Here is a 17,972-nt window from a genome sequence, read left to right as displayed (position 1 = left end):
CTTTGAGATATAATCCATTAGTATGTCACTTAGCTATCTCATCATAAACATGAAAAGCATCTTATTTCTTTTTCTAATAATAAAACCATACTTTAAAGTTATTTTTGTTACACTAGTGTAAATAAGAAAGTTGAAATCAGCCGGAGTTGCCAACCGCTATTTCAGAGAAGAGAGCCAGCTATTGTTAAATATCCTGGTAGCACCATCTAGCCTTACACAGATCATTAACAAAGGGCTGCTGGTTCCTACAGGACTGCAACCAAGCATCGAGATTGTCAAGAATAGGGTTAAAAATGTGGAAGACAAATGAAAGGCAACTCAGGGCAGGGCTTATACACTTAATGGTAAGATCCTGGGGAGTGTTGCTGAACAAAGAGACCTCGGAATGCAGGCTCACAGTTCCTTGAAAGTGGAGTCGCAGGTAGATAGAATAGCGAGGCAGGCGCTTGATATACTTGCCTTTACTGGCCAGTGCATTAAGCATAGGAGTCAGGATGTCATGTTGCGGTTGTACAGGGCATTGGTTTGGCCACTTTTGGAATACTGCATCAATTCTGATCTCCCTGCTATAGGAAGGATGTTGTGAAACTTGAAAGGGTTCAGAAAAGATTTACAAGGGTGTTGCCAGGACGTTAGAGAGACTGAATAGTCTGTGGCTATTTTCCCCTGAGCATTAAAGGCTGAGGGGTGATCTTACAGAGGTTCATAAAATCATGAGAGGCATGAATAGGGTAAATAGCCAACATCTTTTCCCAGGGTTGGGAGAGTCCAAATATCGAGGGAATTGGTTTAATGTAAGAGAGGAAAGATTTAAAAGAGACCTAAGGAGCAACTTTTTCATGCAGTGATGGTGCATGTATGGAATGAGCTGCCAGAAGTGCTGGAGGAGAAAGTGAGGGCTGCAGATGCTGGAGATCAGAGCTGAAAATGTGTTGCTGGAAAAGCGCAGCAGGTCAGGCAGCATTCAAGGAACAGGAGAATCAACATTTCGGGCATAAGCCCTTCTTCAGAAGTGCTGGAGGCTGGTACAATTACAACATTTAAAAGGCTGGATGGGTATATGAATAAGAAGGATTTAGATGGATATGGGCCAAATGCTGGCAAGTGGGACTAGATTTATTTAGGATATCTGGTTGGCATGGACGAGTTGGACTAAAAGGTCTGTTTCCATGCTGTCTATCTGTATGTCTCTAAAAATAAAATGAGACAGACAAGACCTTCTCTAATGAATCACAAGTCACAGAAGTGCATTTCACTAATACATCTGAGAAATAGCCATTTATCCAGGGTCATCAACATGCTCAGGCACATTCCATGTGCAACCACACATGCAATGCAGGTTTCAGATAGATACTGGAGCTTAAATAAACATAGAGCAGATCTCTCAGCTATGAACCTAATCATCCTGAAGAGAGGAAAAGTACCTCAATCCCAGTTTATTCTTCATGTGTACGAGAACAATAATAGGTGACTAATGCAGATTGAAAGAAATGGAATATATTCTTTCAAGCTGTAAAAAGGAGTTGCCAAATATTCCTCCCAAAGCTGATGTTTAAACACACATTACCTCACTAAGCTTGTTGGTTGCCAAGTCTCCTAGAAGTAGTGTGTCAGTGCTATGAGCCACCAAGTAGCGATCTTTTCCCATGATCTTCACTTCATCAATTTCATACCCATAGTGAGACTTCAACACCACTCTGGTACCAGTTGATAAGTTCCTTACGATAACCTAATTGGAGAAGAAATAAAACAAAGTCTATTCCTACTTTCTTTTATTTGGTTAACTTATGAATTATTTCAAATGAATAGCATTTTGACATCAAAGAAACAAAATGTAATTCACTTTATACAATTTATAAGGACATTAAATCACTTAAAAGTCATTATTGTAAGACTTGTCGTCTGCACCATGCAAGGTAATACTTTAGGATGCAATATAGTCAGAGTCATACATTATGGAAACAGAATCTTCATTCCAACCAGTCCATTTTGAACATAATCCCAAACTAAACTAGTCCCACCTGCCTTCTCCTAGTCTGTATCCCTCCAAACCTTTCCTACTCGTGTACTTATCCAAATGTCTTTGGATAAGTACCCACATCTACCACTTCCTCACGAAGCTCATTCCACAAACGAACCACCCTCTGTGTAAAAGATTTGCCCCTCATGACTTCTTTAAATCTCTCACCTTAAAAATGTGCCCCCTAGTCTTGAAATTCCCCATCCTAGGGAAAAGACAATTACCATTAACTCTACTTATACTCATTATTTTCTAAACCTCAATAAGGTCACCTCTCCACCTCCTACACTCCAGTGAAAAAAATCTCAACCTATCCAGCCTTTCTTTATAACTCAAACCTTCCATATCCAGCAATATCCTGATAAATTTCTTCGGAACCCTCTTCAGCTTAGTAATATCCTTGCTCTGGGTGGGTGACCAGAACTGGACATAGTATTCCAGAAGAGGACTCACCAATGGATTATACAACCTGAACATGACTTCTTAATTCCTTTCGAGTCAAAACGTGTGGCACTGAAATAGCACAGCTGGTCAGACATCATCTGAGCTTTCAAACTCCTATACTCAAATGACTTACTAAATCATAAGAGGGAGGGAGAAAGAAAAGGAGAAGAAATGAGAGGTGAAGTAACTCCACAGAGGCTGATATCCTGTCACCAAGTCACCTTTATTTACATGTGTAAAGCCCTTGATACTGATCCAGCTCAGTCAGAACCAGCTCTCAGAGTAATTGAATGTCTGACATCACTTTTTTTAATCTCACAGCCAGGGCTCCCTGATTGGATCAGATTAACAGCCCCAATCAGGGAACTCATAGTCTATGAGGACCATCTGGCTGAGCTTGTTATACATCATTCTCCCTCTGAGTCCGAGGTCATCGATCAGTTCACTTTCTTGTAGCTCCTCCTGGGGTGTTGTAACACCGGGCCAGATACTTCTGACACTGCCTTGAATGTGGGCAGCATATAATGCACAGTAGCTCACTGCTTGTGCCCGGAATGTCTTCGAAGAAAATAATTTTATTCTTCAGGCAGCAAAGATATCAAAGCAGCGACATCTGCTGTGTCCATCTCAGATTCTGAGGCATCTGCAATGCTTGATGGAGAAGGCAAACCCACAGGTTCCACCAGCCATTCTAACTGTTCTGAGGATTTAGGCCTGTTTTGCTCCTCCCTCATTTGCAAGTTTTCAGCTTTCATATGGTCCATGTGTTTGTTCAGGACTATTGTACCTTTCAGAACTTGTTACATTACTGAACCTGACCTCGCAATGACCATGCCTCTGAGCCAGGCAGGGCCATTCCCATGGTTCCAAAACAAAACTTCATCCCCTGTAATAAACTGTCTCTCTCAATTAGTGGAGTCTTGTGTCAGGCATTAGTATTCCTGATGCTGTTTCACCCTCCCTCCCAAGTCAGGGAAGAGGAGATTCAACATGGAGGACTTCCAAAATGAAGGTGTTGACTTCCAAAATGAAGGAATCTTCTTCCTGTTAGCAATTCTGCTGGAGCTATCCCTGTAGTTGCATGAGGGGTGACCCTATAATCAAACAGGAACTAGGACAGTTTGGTGGCTATTAAAGTGGTAGGCTGTTTCTTTAACACTGGCTTCAAAGTTTGAACTGCTCTTTCTGCCAAACCATTCAATGTTGGATGGATGGAGTTGTCCTTATATATCGAATACCACTCGACTTTAGGAAATACTCAAATTCTCTCCTCGTAAAAACTGGCCTGTTATCTGTGACCAACACTTCTGGGAATCTGTACTGCAAAAGATAGGTGCAGTTTTTCTATTGTCGTTCTATGTTTGACGAATTAACTCTATGCATTTCCAGTCACTTTGAGTTGGCGTCCACAATGACCAAGAACATTGAGCTCATGAAAGGAGCTCAAGTCAATGCGCAAGCAAGTCCAAGGTTTACCAGGCCATCCCCATAAATGTGGGGGTGCTGCAGGTCGTAATTTTTGTCTTTGTTGACACTCTGGGCATTTCCCCACCAATGTGGCTCTCTCTGCATCTGATGCTGGCAACCAGGCATAACTTCTCGCCAACACCTTCATTTTGGAAACCTCTGAATGACACTGGTGGAGTTCAGCCAGTATCTGGCGGCAACATTTGTTCGGTACAATCATTCTTCCTCCCCATTATCACATACCATCTTCTACTTTGATCTGGTCTCTACGGGTCCAAAAAAGGTTTCGATTCTGGTTGTGATAGTACTTTGGTATCCCCCATCACCATTAGTTGTTTCAGTTTTGCCAGGACCAGATCTTTCTGCTTCCAAAGTCTGATGTTGTCGGCTGTGCCTGAAAGTGTGCCCAGAAAATTTTAAACCATGACAAGTTCTTCCAGTGGTGGTGCATCTGCCAGCAGGAAGTGCTCAATGTATTCATAGTTGCTACTTGACCTCGCAGGTGGTGTTCTAACCTGTAATTATACGCACTTAGTTTTAGAGCCCACTGCTGAATTCAGCCTGAAGCTATGGGTGGCACTGCCTTGTCCTCTTTAAGTAGACTAGCAGGGTTTTTGGGCCATTATTATTATAAATTTACATCCATAAGGATATTGGTGAAACTTCCTGACTCCAAATATGACCACCAAATGTTTCTTCTCTATCTAGATACATTTACGCTCTGCGTTAGCCAAAGTCTTGGATGTATACACAATTGGCGCTCCTCGCCATTGGGCCATCTATGAGTTAATACAATTCCCGATGCCAAATGGGGAGGCATCACGTGTCAATACAGACCACTCTGGGATCATAGCATCCCAACACTTCCCTAAAAGCTATGGTTTGGCTACATGACCATTTCCAAGGCTGACTCTTTTTGAGAGTTGATGCAAAGGTGTCAGGATGGAGGCCATTTTATGTATGAGCTTTCTATAATAATTGACCAACCCAAGGAAAGCCCTAAGCTCCAGTATAAACGTGGGAACTCGGGAACCTTTGATCACCCTCACTTTATCCTCCAACTGGCGTAAACCATTCTTGTTGACTGTCACCCAAGTAGATCACTTAGGGTACTGAAAAACATATTCTTTCCTTCTTAGGCATACTCCTGCAAGGGAGAAATGTCTAAGGGCTATGTCCAAGTTCTCCAAGTGATTGTTATTGGTCTTCCCTATTATTAGCATGTCATCTACATAAATGGTGACTTGGGGTAGACTTTGTAAAATGTTCTCTATCGTCCACTGAAAAATTGCACAAGCTGGTATAGATTTAGGGTGAGAGGGGAAAGATATAAAAGAAACTTAAGGGGCAACTTTTTCACTCAGAGGATGGCATGTGTATGGAATGAACTGCCAGAGGAAGTAGTGAAGGCTGGTTCAATTGCAACATTTAAAAGGCAACTGGATGGGTATATGAATAGGAAGGGTTTGGAGGGATATGGGCCAGGTGCTGTCAGGTGGGAGTAGCTGTACATCTTTATGACTCTATGATTTTATGATGATACCCCAAATGGCTGTCCCCTATATTGGTACAAACCCCAATGGGTATTAATTGTAGCATACTTTGGGAATCCTCATCCAATCGCAACTGCAAGTACGCATGGCTCAATTCTAGTTTTGTGAAGGACAGCCCTCCTGCCAGCTTTGTGTATAAATCCTTTATGCAAAGGATTAGGTATTTTTACAGGTGCGAAAAGTGGTTTACCATTTATTTAATATCCCCACCAAGGCACTGAGTGGGCCTTAGAGAACTGTGGAGTTGCTTCCTGGTCAAAATGCAAAATGGCCTTGGCTCCTTTTATAGTTCCTAGACATTCCTGAAAAAGCTTCCAGGTGCTTAATTGGGATTTCGCTCAGGCAGCAATTTTCTAATTGAAAAATATCAAGCTATTCTAGATGAATTGTTCTCAATCAATTTTGCACCATCAATTTTGGGCCTGAGTCTTTTATGACAATCAGTAGTAACTGAACCAGCTGCTTCTCATAAGAGACCGGGACCAAAGTTATATCCTTAATCTATAAAGGTTCACCATTTAGAGTCTCATTCTGGATCAGTGGTGCTGGAAGAGCACAGCAATTCAGGCAGCATCCGAGGACAGGCAAAATTGACGTTTCGGGCAAAAGCTCTTCATCAGGAATAAAGGCAGAGAGCCTGAAGCGTGGAGAGATAAGCTAGAGGAGGGTGGGAGTGGGGATAGAGTAGCATAGAGTACAATAGGTCAGTGGGGGAGGAGGTGAAGGTGATAGGTCAGGGAGGAGAGGGTGGAGTGGATAGGTGGAAAAGGAGCTAGGCAGGTCGGACAAGTCCGGACAGGTCAAGGGGACAGTATGGAGCTGGAAGTTTGAAACTAGGATGAGGTGGGGGAAGGGCAAATGACCAAGCTGCATGGAGGTCCTGGGCCTCCTTCACCACCGCTCCCTCACCACCAGACGTCTGGAGGAAGAACGCCCCATCTTCCGCCTCGGAACACTTCAACCCCAGGGCATCAATGTGGACTTCAACTGCTTCCTCATTTCCCCTTCCCCCACCTCATCCTAGTTTCAAACTTCCAGCTCCACACTGTCCCCTTGACCTGTCCGGTCTTGTCCGACCTGCCTAGCTCCTTTTCCACCTTTCCACTCCACCCTCTCCTCCCTGACCTATCACCTTCATCTCCTCCCCCACTGACCTATTGTACTCTATGCTACTCTATCCCCACCCCCACCCTTCTCTAGCTTATCTCTCCACGCTTCAGGCTCTCTGCCTTTATTCCTGATGAAGGGCTTTTGCCCGAAACGTCGATTTTGCCTGTCCTCGGATGCTGCCTGAATTGCTGTGCTCTTCCAGCACCACTGATCCAGAATCTGGTTTCCAGCATCTGCAGTCATTGTTTTTACCTCATTTAGAGTCTCAGTCTAGCCAAAATCTTGCACAAACTTAGGGTTGGAGTCCCAAGTGAATTTTGTTAAAGACTGGCTCTGTGACCATTAAAATGGCCTATCTCAACCTCCATTAGAACTGGGTAACCATTTACCCAAATATCTATTTTGATTGGTTCTGATTCGGGAGTAGCGAAGCAATTTAACTGTTCCAAAACACACATAGATGGACTTTCCAGGATGTGCACTCTCCTGGATACCCACCTACGAGCTTTTTTATTCAATTTAGGTCCAGTAGGATTGCTTTGCTGTCTTGAGTCCACATACTGGCAGCAACTACAATGGTTGACTGGCTCAGATCCTCAAGAAAATTTTAACAATGTGACTAGGCTTGGCTTTGTTTTGGGGTTTTGTTTTGGGCTTACATGGAGTGCCTCTGTTCAGGATGTGTCCTGAGTGAGGCCGTGCAATTGTCTTCACTCAAGTGGTGTTCCTCAAGCTCAGTCAGATTGGTGAGGCTGTCCAACTCCACTGGAATATTCTGCAACGCATATGTTCCACTTGCCGCATTTTCCAATGATAAAGCCGGTTTTAGTGCCTGTTTGAAATCTAGTTGGGCTTCAGCTGGTAAATACTTTTGCATGGTTACATCATTAATCCTACATATCAAACCTCAGCATCTCATTAAGGGTTATACCAAAATCACATGCCTCTGCCAGTCACCTGAACCTCATCAAAAATCCCGATACAGATTCCCTTGGCCCTCAAATTGCCAAGTAAAAGCAATAGTGTCTCAGAATTAGTGGAGCCTCAGATCATAATATTCCTTAACTAAATCTATCAACTCTTGAAAAGTATTAGTATCTGTTGCCTCAGGGAAAGTAAGGTTCCTAATAACCAGAAAGCTGTGGGTTCACAAGCTGCCAGGAGAATTACTCATTGCTTTTCATCTGCCCCAAAGGAATTTGTCCCTAAAAATCACATTCTTTCCACATACAGGGCCCAGTCTTCGGCAGCAAGGTCGAATGAACAGCATCATGTATGGAATACTTACTCCAACCCAAAGACAACTGTTGCGAGCAAATTTCTTCACTTCACTCTCAGCGCAACAGAAATAACTCCACAGAGGCCGGTATTCCATTACCAAGTCACCCTTTATTTACACATGGAAAGTCCTTGACAGAGATCCAGCTCCCTCAGAGCAACAGAATGTCTGACACTCCTGTTTTTGATGTTCGGTACAGAACTCACCCGCCCTGTGATTTAACTTAACATCAGCATATGTGGCAGCGGCGAAAATCAAATCCACGCCTCCTGAGAGATTACAGACTAAATCCAACACATTAGACTACTTGGCCATGCTACCAACTCTCCTATTTTTATCTGTCAGCAAGGAACAGGGAACTCACATTCTATGAGGTTCACGTGGCTGACCTTGTTACAATCACTATAGAAGGAAGGAAGGACAGAAACAAAAGAAAATCTATACCCAGCAAGCTCCCACAAATATCAATGTGATTTTGACCAGATAATTTTTCCTTGTGATACTGATTAAGGAATAAGTTTTGTTTAGAACACCAGGGACACCTCTTCTATTATTCTTCAAAATAATGCCTAAGATCCCTCAGAGGGAAGACAGGGTCTCTGTTGAACATTGCAAGACAACATCTCCAACTGTGCAGCACTTCTTTGTACTGCATTACAATATTTACTTAGATTTTTGTGTTCAACTTATTGAAACAGTGCTAACTATTAGACTGAACACTGACAAAATCTACATAAAAATCAAAATGTTTCAAGAATAGTCTTCCCCTTGCACTGTGTAAGGGGAGGACGCTTGGCTTATTAAATCTTGTAAAAACATAAATTTTGCCTTGAATATATCAGTAATGTAATATTTTTGTTATTCGTTCATAAAGACAAATTCCAAAAACTTACTCAATGTAGTGCACCACAAATAGTAAAATGAAAATACATCTTTGTTACCGACCTGGCTGAGGCCAACATATGTCATTTCAAATTTGTTCTTGTAAATTGATCTACGCAGACAGCAATCAAATTGTTCCACGCCTCCACAAAGTGTGCCCTGAAATTCAAATACACAGGGCATGCAAGATTTTCCTCTTCAATAGTTATAAGACAGATGCTAACTGTACTAAAGACGCATATTCATTTTTGTTCCTAAATTGAAGTATGTCCCACCATAAATATAGCCCATAGTAAAAGTAAAATATTTTTCATCAACTATCAGCAATTACTCATCAAGTTTCAGGTACAAAGATGGATTTATCAAAATTTTTATTTAAAAAGTTCATAAATGTTTTTGATGAAATAGATTTAATTTTGAATACTAACCGCACATAGTCTGGAACCATCTTTTTTCCAAGCTAAGGCAGTAATAGTGTAAAGATTTGGGATCTCCTTTGGTCTTGACTCATCCCATGCATTTCTACGAGGACTCCAGTTTAGTACTCTCAGCCTGCAAAAAGCCATCTGGATTAGGCCATTGACATTCACCATAACAAGAAAAATACCCAAGTATATTTTGCTGTATCATTTTCTGGATTCATTTTAGATGCTTTATATTTGACATGTTTGGGTCTATTGTTTGCCATGAGCATACTCTCATTTGTAAAGCAAATTTTTTGGATTTTTTTTACCAATGCACATTATTTATAATGTTGTCCCTTTTGAACAAATTGCAAAAGTATAAAGAGAATACTGAATGCCACATTATACATAAAATCCTGGATATTTGACATCACTCATTAAGTTCTGCTACAGGAAATACTTAAAACACCTTTTAGTTAAACGATGTAGCAAAGTGTTCATTTGTTATTATATTTGTTATTGCTGAATCACTGCTCTGTAGATTGAGAAATTTCTGGTAATATTTAATGATTGAAGGAATTGTCTTCTCGATTACTACTTACATTTTGAAGTGGGAAAGCCACTTGAATAAAAGACTACAAGTCCAACATTATGAACTTAGATCAATTCAAACATAATGCTCCAAATTTGTAAATTATATCTATGTGAGACTTGTCCATGTCAATTTAATGTCAGAATATATTACTGCAAGTTAAAATGACAGAATCCCTACATTGCAGAAAGAGGCCAACTTTCCAAAGAGTGTACCACCTACCCAAACTAACTCCATGAACCTGCAGTTACTATGGCTAACACACTCCCTGGACACAATGGTGCAATTTAGCACGGCAAATCCACCTAACTGGCACACCTTTGGACTGTGGGAGGAAACCAGAGCACCCTGCGGAAACCTACTAGATGTGTTGGAAAAAAGCATCAGCTGAGCTTCTGATCATTGTTCAATGAATGACATATAAATGTAGATGCAAAAATATTAGAAAGAAATCAAGTCATTGTGGCTACGGTGCTTTGTCTTTGGTTGAATTTCAATGCCTATGTCCTCGACAAAGAGCACCTACTGGATCAGGAACCGGATTCATTGTTCTCAGAAAAGGAGGTGAAGGAAAATGCAAGATAACCACTGAAATTAGAATAAAAGGAACACATCATGCTCTTAATTTCACCAACCCACGTGGGAAATTTAAATTGGGATGCACATCATTTAATATCCACCCCCACACCCCAATCTTCCAGAATTCAAAAAGTAGGGAGAGCATTGGGGCAAACACCAAGACATTGTATATAACTTCTAGAGCAAGGATTTTACTTAAATCCTTTATTGGCACAAATCTTACTAAAACAACAAAATGGAAAATAAATCCTATTGATTTGTTTACTTTCCTTATCATTTTACCTGTCATAGCTGCCAATGACTATCGACTGTCCACTAGGGCTGGTGGCAGCAACTGTGAACTCCTTTTCTGTAGAATCACGGCCATAATCGAATTGCTGGATAATATGGCCCTCCTTTCCATAGGCAATGATCTTCTTATCACATCCTGCAGCTACAATGCTGTTTACAGCCCAAGCTAAGGCATAAGGTGGACAACAGTGTGTTGCTAGTTTTCCCTGAAACAAAGAGTCACATTTTGTTATTTAATTGGGGTACCATTTTATTCAACGAGTTAGTGAACACATTGTTGTAACTTCTACCTAGATTCTCGGAAAAGTCCCAATGAACAAGAAAACTACAAATTTAGTGGCCCTATTCAATAAAGAAGTAAGACGGAATGCATGTACCTAAGGGTGCGTTAGATTGACATCTGTCATTTGGATATTGCTGGAATTCATCAATTGCAGCAGTATAATGTAATCCGAGCCAACATGTTTTTATATAGATATTTTTATTAGAAATTTAACATTTTTACAAGTTTACAAAAATAAACAAAGCTCTCAAATATAAACATTGATATACAATTAAATCAAATATACAATAGCCAAAATTTAACAAAAGAAAAAAAATACAGAAAAAGAAAAACAAACTCAACTATCTACTAATCTAACCTACAACTAACCAGAGTGTATATTTAAGTCTCTTACATGCTCGGAATGTGTTATCATCAGATGAAATAAAACCCGTATTCGTGCGGGATTCCTCTCCTCAAGGGCCCCGGACCAGCCAGGTTTGTAATCTCAATTAAATAAAAGCCCTTGTTAGGATAGCCGAAATATCTGTATTTATGTAATTCAAGAAGGGCTGCCATATTTTATAAAATAATTCGGTCTTTCGGTGCACCATATTTGTAAGGAAGTCAAGGGGAATACATTCCATAATTAATCTGTGCCAATTTGAAAGTCCATGGGGGCCCTCAGCCACCCAGTTCACCAAAATATTTTTCCTTGCACAGAAAGAAAGAATAGAAAATAGTCTCTTCCCATACATGTCCAGGGAGGGAAAGTTCGAAAAGCCCAAAAGGAGAGATACAGGGTCCACTTTAATTTCTAGAACATAGAAGAATACAGCGCAGTACAGGCCCTTTGGCCCTCGATGTTGCGCCGATCCAAGCCCACCTAACCTATACTAACCCACTATCCTCCATATACCTATCCAATGCCTGCTTAAATGCCCATAAAGAGGGAGAGTCCACCACTGCTACTGGCAGGGCATTCCATGAACTTACGACTCGCTGAGTGAAGAACCTACCCCTAACTTCAGTCCTATATCTACCCCCCCTTAATTTAAAGCTATGCCCTCTTGTAATACCCGACTCCATACGCGGGAAAAGGTTCACACTGTCAACCCTATCTAACCCCCTAATCATCTTGTACACCTCAATCAAGTCACCCCTAAACCTTCTTTTCTCTAATGAAAACAGCCCCAAGTGTCTCAGTCTTTCCTCATATGATCTTCCTTCCATACCAGGCAACATCCTGGTAAACCTCCTCTGCACCCGTTCCAGTGCCTCCACGTCCTTCCTATAGTATGGCGACCAAAACTGCACACAATATTCCAGATGCGGCCGCACCAGAGTCTTATACAACTGCATCATGACCTCAGGACTCCGGAACTCAATTCCTCTACCAATAAAAGCCAGTACGCCATATGCCTTCCTCACCGCACTATTTACCTGGGTGGCATTCTGTTCCTAAAATTTCTGTCAGAGTACTTGCTACTTTAGTCCAATATCTACGGATCTTATGACAGGTCCATCGGCAATGTACAAGAGTGCCCACCTCTATTTTGCATTTGGGACATATTGGAGATGCTCCTGCCTTAAATTTTGCCAGTCGAACCGGTGCGATATGGGCCCTATGAAGTATCTTCAGCTGGATAGCCTGGGTTCTGTTACAGATAGTAATTCTTCTAGCGTTTTCCCAAATATCATTCCACGTTTCTATGGAGATTTCTAGTCGCAAATCCTGATCCCATGTTTTAAGCAGATTATCCATATCTCCCGATACTTCATCATGTAGTAAATGATAAATAGTACTGACGGAAGATACCCCCACTGGTCATAGGACACTACATTCTCTATCTGATTTATAAAGACTATCTAATAACGTAGTCTTCTTCTGTATATAATCTCGAATTTGGAAATATCGAAAGAGGTCTCCATTAGGTAATCCGAATTTCTGACGCAGCTGTTCAAAAGACATCAGGACCCCATCCTTAAATAGGTCCCCTAAACATGAGATACCCCTGGATCTCCAGAGTTTAAAAGTGGCATCTGTAAACCCCGGTTGGAATCCCAATGCTCCCACTATCGGTGCATAGGGGGATGTTTTATGTGAGTTGCCCTCATTTTGCTGCATTATATTCCAAGCCTTAATTGTGTTTAGTATTATAGGGTTTTTACAGTGATCTGTAATGATTTTCCTCTTGTCTGAAAATAAAAGGTTAATAAGTGGGTATTTTACTTGAGAGGCCTCGATGTCCAACCAGATTGGGTCTTGTCTGATCCACAATCAATCAATCAGCTATGTAACTTAATAGGGAACTTAACTGATATTTCCTAAAGTCTGGGAAGTCCAATCCTCCCCTTGTCTGTGGAAGCTGTAGCTTCTTCAGCTTAATGAGGGGCTGTCTATGATTCCAGATAAAGGAACCCAGCCAGCCATATAACTTACGTAGAGCCGTCCTCAGCAGCATCACTGGAAGCATTCTCATAGGATATAGGAGACGGGGCAGGACATTCATTTTGATTAGTGCTATTCTACCCAACCAGGAAATTGGAAGGTCTCCCCATCGCTGGAGGTCCTGCCTTATCCTTTCCAGTAAATGCACAAAATTAGCCTTATACAACTGATCAAATACTGGAGTAATAAAAATGCCTAAATATAAGAAGCCCTCCAGGGACCAACGAAAGGGAAAAAGGGATCCGTCCACTAAGTGGGGTGTCATAGCAAGGCCACCCATTGGCATAGCCTCCGATTTTGAAAAATTAATTTTATAGTCTGAGAATGCGCTAAATGTATTAATAACTTGGATTAGGCGAGGTACGGACATCAGAGGATTACTGAGGAATAGAAGAACATCATCTGCATAAAGGGTAATTTTATGTTTACCTGTACCAATCCTCGGGGCCGTTATATTCGGATCAGCTCGTATAGCTTCTGCTAGTGGTTCAATTATTAGCGTAAATAACAATGGCGAGAGGGGACATCCCTGACGGCAGCCCCTACCCACACTGAAGCTATCCGAACCTAATCCATTGGTAACCACAACTGCTTTGGGATCACTATACAATGTTGAGACCCATTTGGTTAACACCTGTCCAACGCCAAACCTTTCCAATGTGTAAAACAAATATGACCATTCAACCCTATCAAATGCCTTTTCCGCGTCTAATGAAACTACTACTCCTGGTATCTTTCCCTGATGACAGGCTTGAATCATATTCAAAACCCTTCTAATATTATTGGATGATCTACGGCCCTTAATAAACCCCGTCTGATCCTCCTTTATAATATGTGGCAGTATCCTTTCTAGTCTCAGTGCTAACGTTTTAGAAAGGATTTTAAAATCTACATTTAGCAAGGATATTGGTCTATATGATGTACAATCTTCTGGATCCTTTCCTTTTTTAAGGATAAGAGAGATATTTGCCTCTTTCAGCGAAGGCGGGAGACAGCCCTGACTATATGCATAGTTATACATGTCCATAAGTGGACCAGCCAATATTTCTGTAAATTCTTTATAGAATTCAGCTTGAAAACCATCTGGGTCCGGTGCCTTACCATTCTGAAGTTGCCTAATGGCATCAAGTATTTCTTGGACTGTTAGAGGAGCATTTAGGACCGATACCTGTTCCGGAGTTAGGCCTGGAAAGGTCAAATTTTTAAATAATGACTGCATCCTCCTCATCCTATCTTCACAATCCTGAGATTTATATAACTCAGAATAAAATTCTCTAAAGATCGCATTAATCTTTTTATGATCATGAGTCAAAATACCCGTACTTTCCTTGATAGACGTAATAGTCTGAGGGGCCCTTTTTTTTTCTTTGCAAGAAATGCTGAGTATCTACCCGGTTTGTTGCCATATTCATATAACCTTTGTTTTGCAAATAATATTTCCCTCTTAGCCGTTTGAGTAAGCGTAGTGTTTAGAGCTGTCCTAAGAGCTGTAATCCTTTGCAATTTAATAATAGAAGGTCTATCAGTGTATGCTGTTTCAGCTGCTTTTAAGCGAGCTTCAAGCAGACGCTGTTGTTCTCCCTTCAATCTCTTCTGGGTCGCTGAGTAGGAGATGATCAAACCTCGCGTGTAAGCTTTGATGGTCTCCCACATCATTGATGGGTTGCTAGCTGTACCTGAATTAATTTCTAAAAAAGTTTTAAATTCTTGAGAGAAGTACTTTACAAATTTACTATCTTTCATTAGGAAGGGGTCCATACGCCAATGCCGAGGGGATGTCCCATTGTTCCTCACCTTAGTTTCCATATATACAGCAGCATGGTCGGAAATTGCTATACTACCTATTTTACAGGATGATATGGAATTTTAAAAAAATCGAGGGGGCAAAAAACATATCAATTGTGATATGACGTTTATGTGGATTGGAATAGAAAGAAAAATCTCTGCCCTGTGGATGAAGACATCTCCGTACATCTAATAATCCTAATTCTTTGTTCAGATCCATCAATTGTCTAGATCTGGGAGATACTCCTGCAGTACTCTTGGGAATCCTATCAATTTCCGGATCCTTAATACAATTAAAGTCTCCCCCTATAATTGTATGACGGGCACCAAAAGCCATCAATTTTGAAAAGGCTTCCGTTACAAATTTAAAGGGGTGTGCCGGGGGGCAGTACAAATTTAAAATCCCATATTCCTCTCCATTTATGAATGCTTTAATCAAAATATGTCGTCCAGATTCATCTTTTATCTGCTTTAGGATTTTGAAAGGGAAATTCTTCCGAACAAGAATAACAACTCCCCTGCTTTTTGAGCTAAAAGAAGAAAAAAAGGCCTGATCAAATCCACCCTGTCGTAATTTCAAGTGTTCTTTATCCGACAGGTGTGTCTCCTGTAGGAGAGCTATATCAACTCCTTCCTTCTTAAGATTTGATAATATTTTCTTCCTTTTGACTGGTGAATTACTCCCTTTGACATTCCAGGTGCACCACTTAACCGACTGATCAACCATAATCCTCTGGGCAAATCAGAGACCCCTCGGGAGGGGAAACCCTATCCAGAACATCCCGAGCGTAGAGCATATAAAATTTACAAAAATAAAGCCTCTCTTATACACTCACAACAATACAATAAAAAACTATTTCTAAATAAAAAAAATATAAAACGTATCTAAGTGGAGATTTTCCCCCTTGTTCCCAGGGGGTGTCACTTCCTCTCCAAAAGTCCATCATATCCTCTCCCAACCAATGCCCCACCCTTTACCCAGGCGCTCCTCAATAAAATGAGGCGAATTCAGATATAATACAAAGCTAGAGTTAACAGTGAGCACCCTACCCCCACCCACACCAACACCTGGATATATTTGGCAATGTTAATACCATATATAAACATATAACTATAAAATTACAACCTCAACAAATAATAATTAAATATAAATACAGTAATACAAAATAACAAGGGAGAAACAACACCGCTCCTAAAGACAGAAGTAAAATTGAATAAGGTAACCACCTCCCCCACCAACATTAGCCACACACATATACAAACATCCCACATATATACATAAAATAATAAAAGAAAACAACCCCGGGGGGGGGGGGTGGGGGAGAAGAAAATCAAATCCCTCTCCCCACCCCCCATGATAATATTAAACAGTAAGATAAGAGAAAAAAAAGGGGGGGGATATAAACCAAAGCGGGGGAAAGGCAAACCAACATCCATTATGTCTTACAGTTTATCTAAGAGAGTCCAAGAATTCCTTAGCCGTTTCTGGCGATCCAAAGTTATATACGGATCCTTCATGGTTAAAGCGTAGCGTCGCTGGGTAGCGTAAGGAGTACTGAATATTTAAGTCCCTTAAACGCTTCATCGCCTCGTCAAATGCCTTCCTCTTTCGGACCAGAGCTGGGGAAAAGTCCTGGAATAACATGATCTTGGATCCTTTATAGATCATAGCTTGGGGGTCTTTTCCAAGATTTCTAGAGGCTTCTAGGAGTATCGGCCTCTCCTTGTAGCTCTGCAGCCGGAACAGGACCGGGCATGGGCGCTGGTTCGAGCCGGGCCCGCGTATTGCGACCCGGTAGGCCCATTCTACCCTTACCTGGCCTGATCCAGCTTCCAGATTTAAAACCTGTGGCAGCCACTGCTCGAGAAACAATGTAAGCTGGCCTTCCTCTTCCCGTTCAGGAAGGCCAGGCAAACGAATATTTTTTCGACGACCTCGATTATCGAGATCGTCAATGTGATTCTCTAAGGTCCGGACTCGCTGTTCGAGAGTCCGACCTGATTCACGGCCGATTGAGCTGTAGTTTCGGAGGTCGCGGCCTTGAACTCCATCCCTCGGACTCGGCGCTCGATTTCTTGGATGTCTCGGTCGTGCTTCTGCAGCGCGGCCGAGAGTGAGTCCCATCGATTTCGGGATTCTTCGATGAAAGCGTCGATCTTCGCGCTCAGTTTGGAGATCATTTCTACAAGGCTTGTCACCGTAGCCAAGTGGGGGAGCGGTTCCTGCTTGTTGAGAGCTGCGGGTTCCCTTCCCTTTAGTCATTTTTACTAAAGATTAGATTGTTTAAATTTAATATTCAACAACTAATTAAATTAAACAGCTATTCTAAATGATTTGGTAAGTGTGGTAGGGGTGGGTGACCCACTTTACCCAAGTCTTGGGAGGAGCACTGTAGACTCAGACTTGCTGGGTCGCCGCCATCTTGGATCTCCACAGCCAACATATTTTTATTAAAGGGAAATCATATTTGACAAATTTATTAGGACTCCTTGAGCAGTCCCTCAGCTCAGGGCCGTGGGGATGACTCTCAGTGAGTGAAGGTTTCACTCGGATTCTCTTCATCTGGGACACTTGGGGCTCAGATGTTAACTGCTGCGCGATCGCAGCAAAGAAAGCGATGCCCACTTAGGACTCCTGGCTTTTATTGGTAGAGGAATTGAGTTCCGGAGTCCTGAGGTCATGATGCAGTTGTATAAGACTCTGGTGCGGCCGCATCTGGAATATTGTGTGCAGTTTTGGTCGCCATACTATAGGAAGGATGTGGAGGCACTGGAACGGGTGCAGAGGAGGTTTACCAGGATGTTGCCTGGTATGGAAGGAAGATCGTATGAGGAAAGACTGAGACACTTGG

At 41.7% G+C, this 17,972-nt stretch overlaps 1 protein-coding gene across 2 annotated transcripts in view; it reads right to left on the bottom strand.

Moving 5' to 3' along the window:
* Positions 1-17,972, bottom strand: part of ift172 (intraflagellar transport 172) — a 291,193-nt gene that overhangs the window by 218,908 nt on the left and 54,313 nt on the right. Inside the window, exons 8-11 of one of the 2 annotated variants that reach the window (XM_043682226.2) lie at positions 10,613-10,827; positions 9,184-9,307; positions 8,819-8,914; positions 1,568-1,729 (exon numbers count right to left, since the gene is read on the bottom strand). In XM_043682226.2, the coding sequence (XP_043538161.1) occupies positions 1,568-1,729; positions 8,819-8,914; positions 9,184-9,307; positions 10,613-10,827 (597 nt within the window). The remainder of the gene's footprint in view (positions 1-1,567; positions 1,730-8,818; positions 8,915-9,183; positions 9,308-10,612; positions 10,828-17,972) is intronic. The other variant, XM_043682236.2, reaches the window with a different exon arrangement.

Source organism: Chiloscyllium plagiosum, unplaced genomic scaffold (assembly GCF_037043375.1).
Source record: "Chiloscyllium plagiosum isolate Xiang-an unplaced genomic scaffold, Cpla_swu_hap1 HiC_scaffold_3, whole genome shotgun sequence".
In the NCBI taxonomy this organism is placed as follows: domain Eukaryota; kingdom Metazoa; phylum Chordata; class Chondrichthyes; order Orectolobiformes; family Hemiscylliidae; genus Chiloscyllium; species Chiloscyllium plagiosum.
The sequence above is the reverse complement of the archived record's forward strand: the minus strand, read 5'-3'. Positions and strand labels throughout refer to the sequence as shown.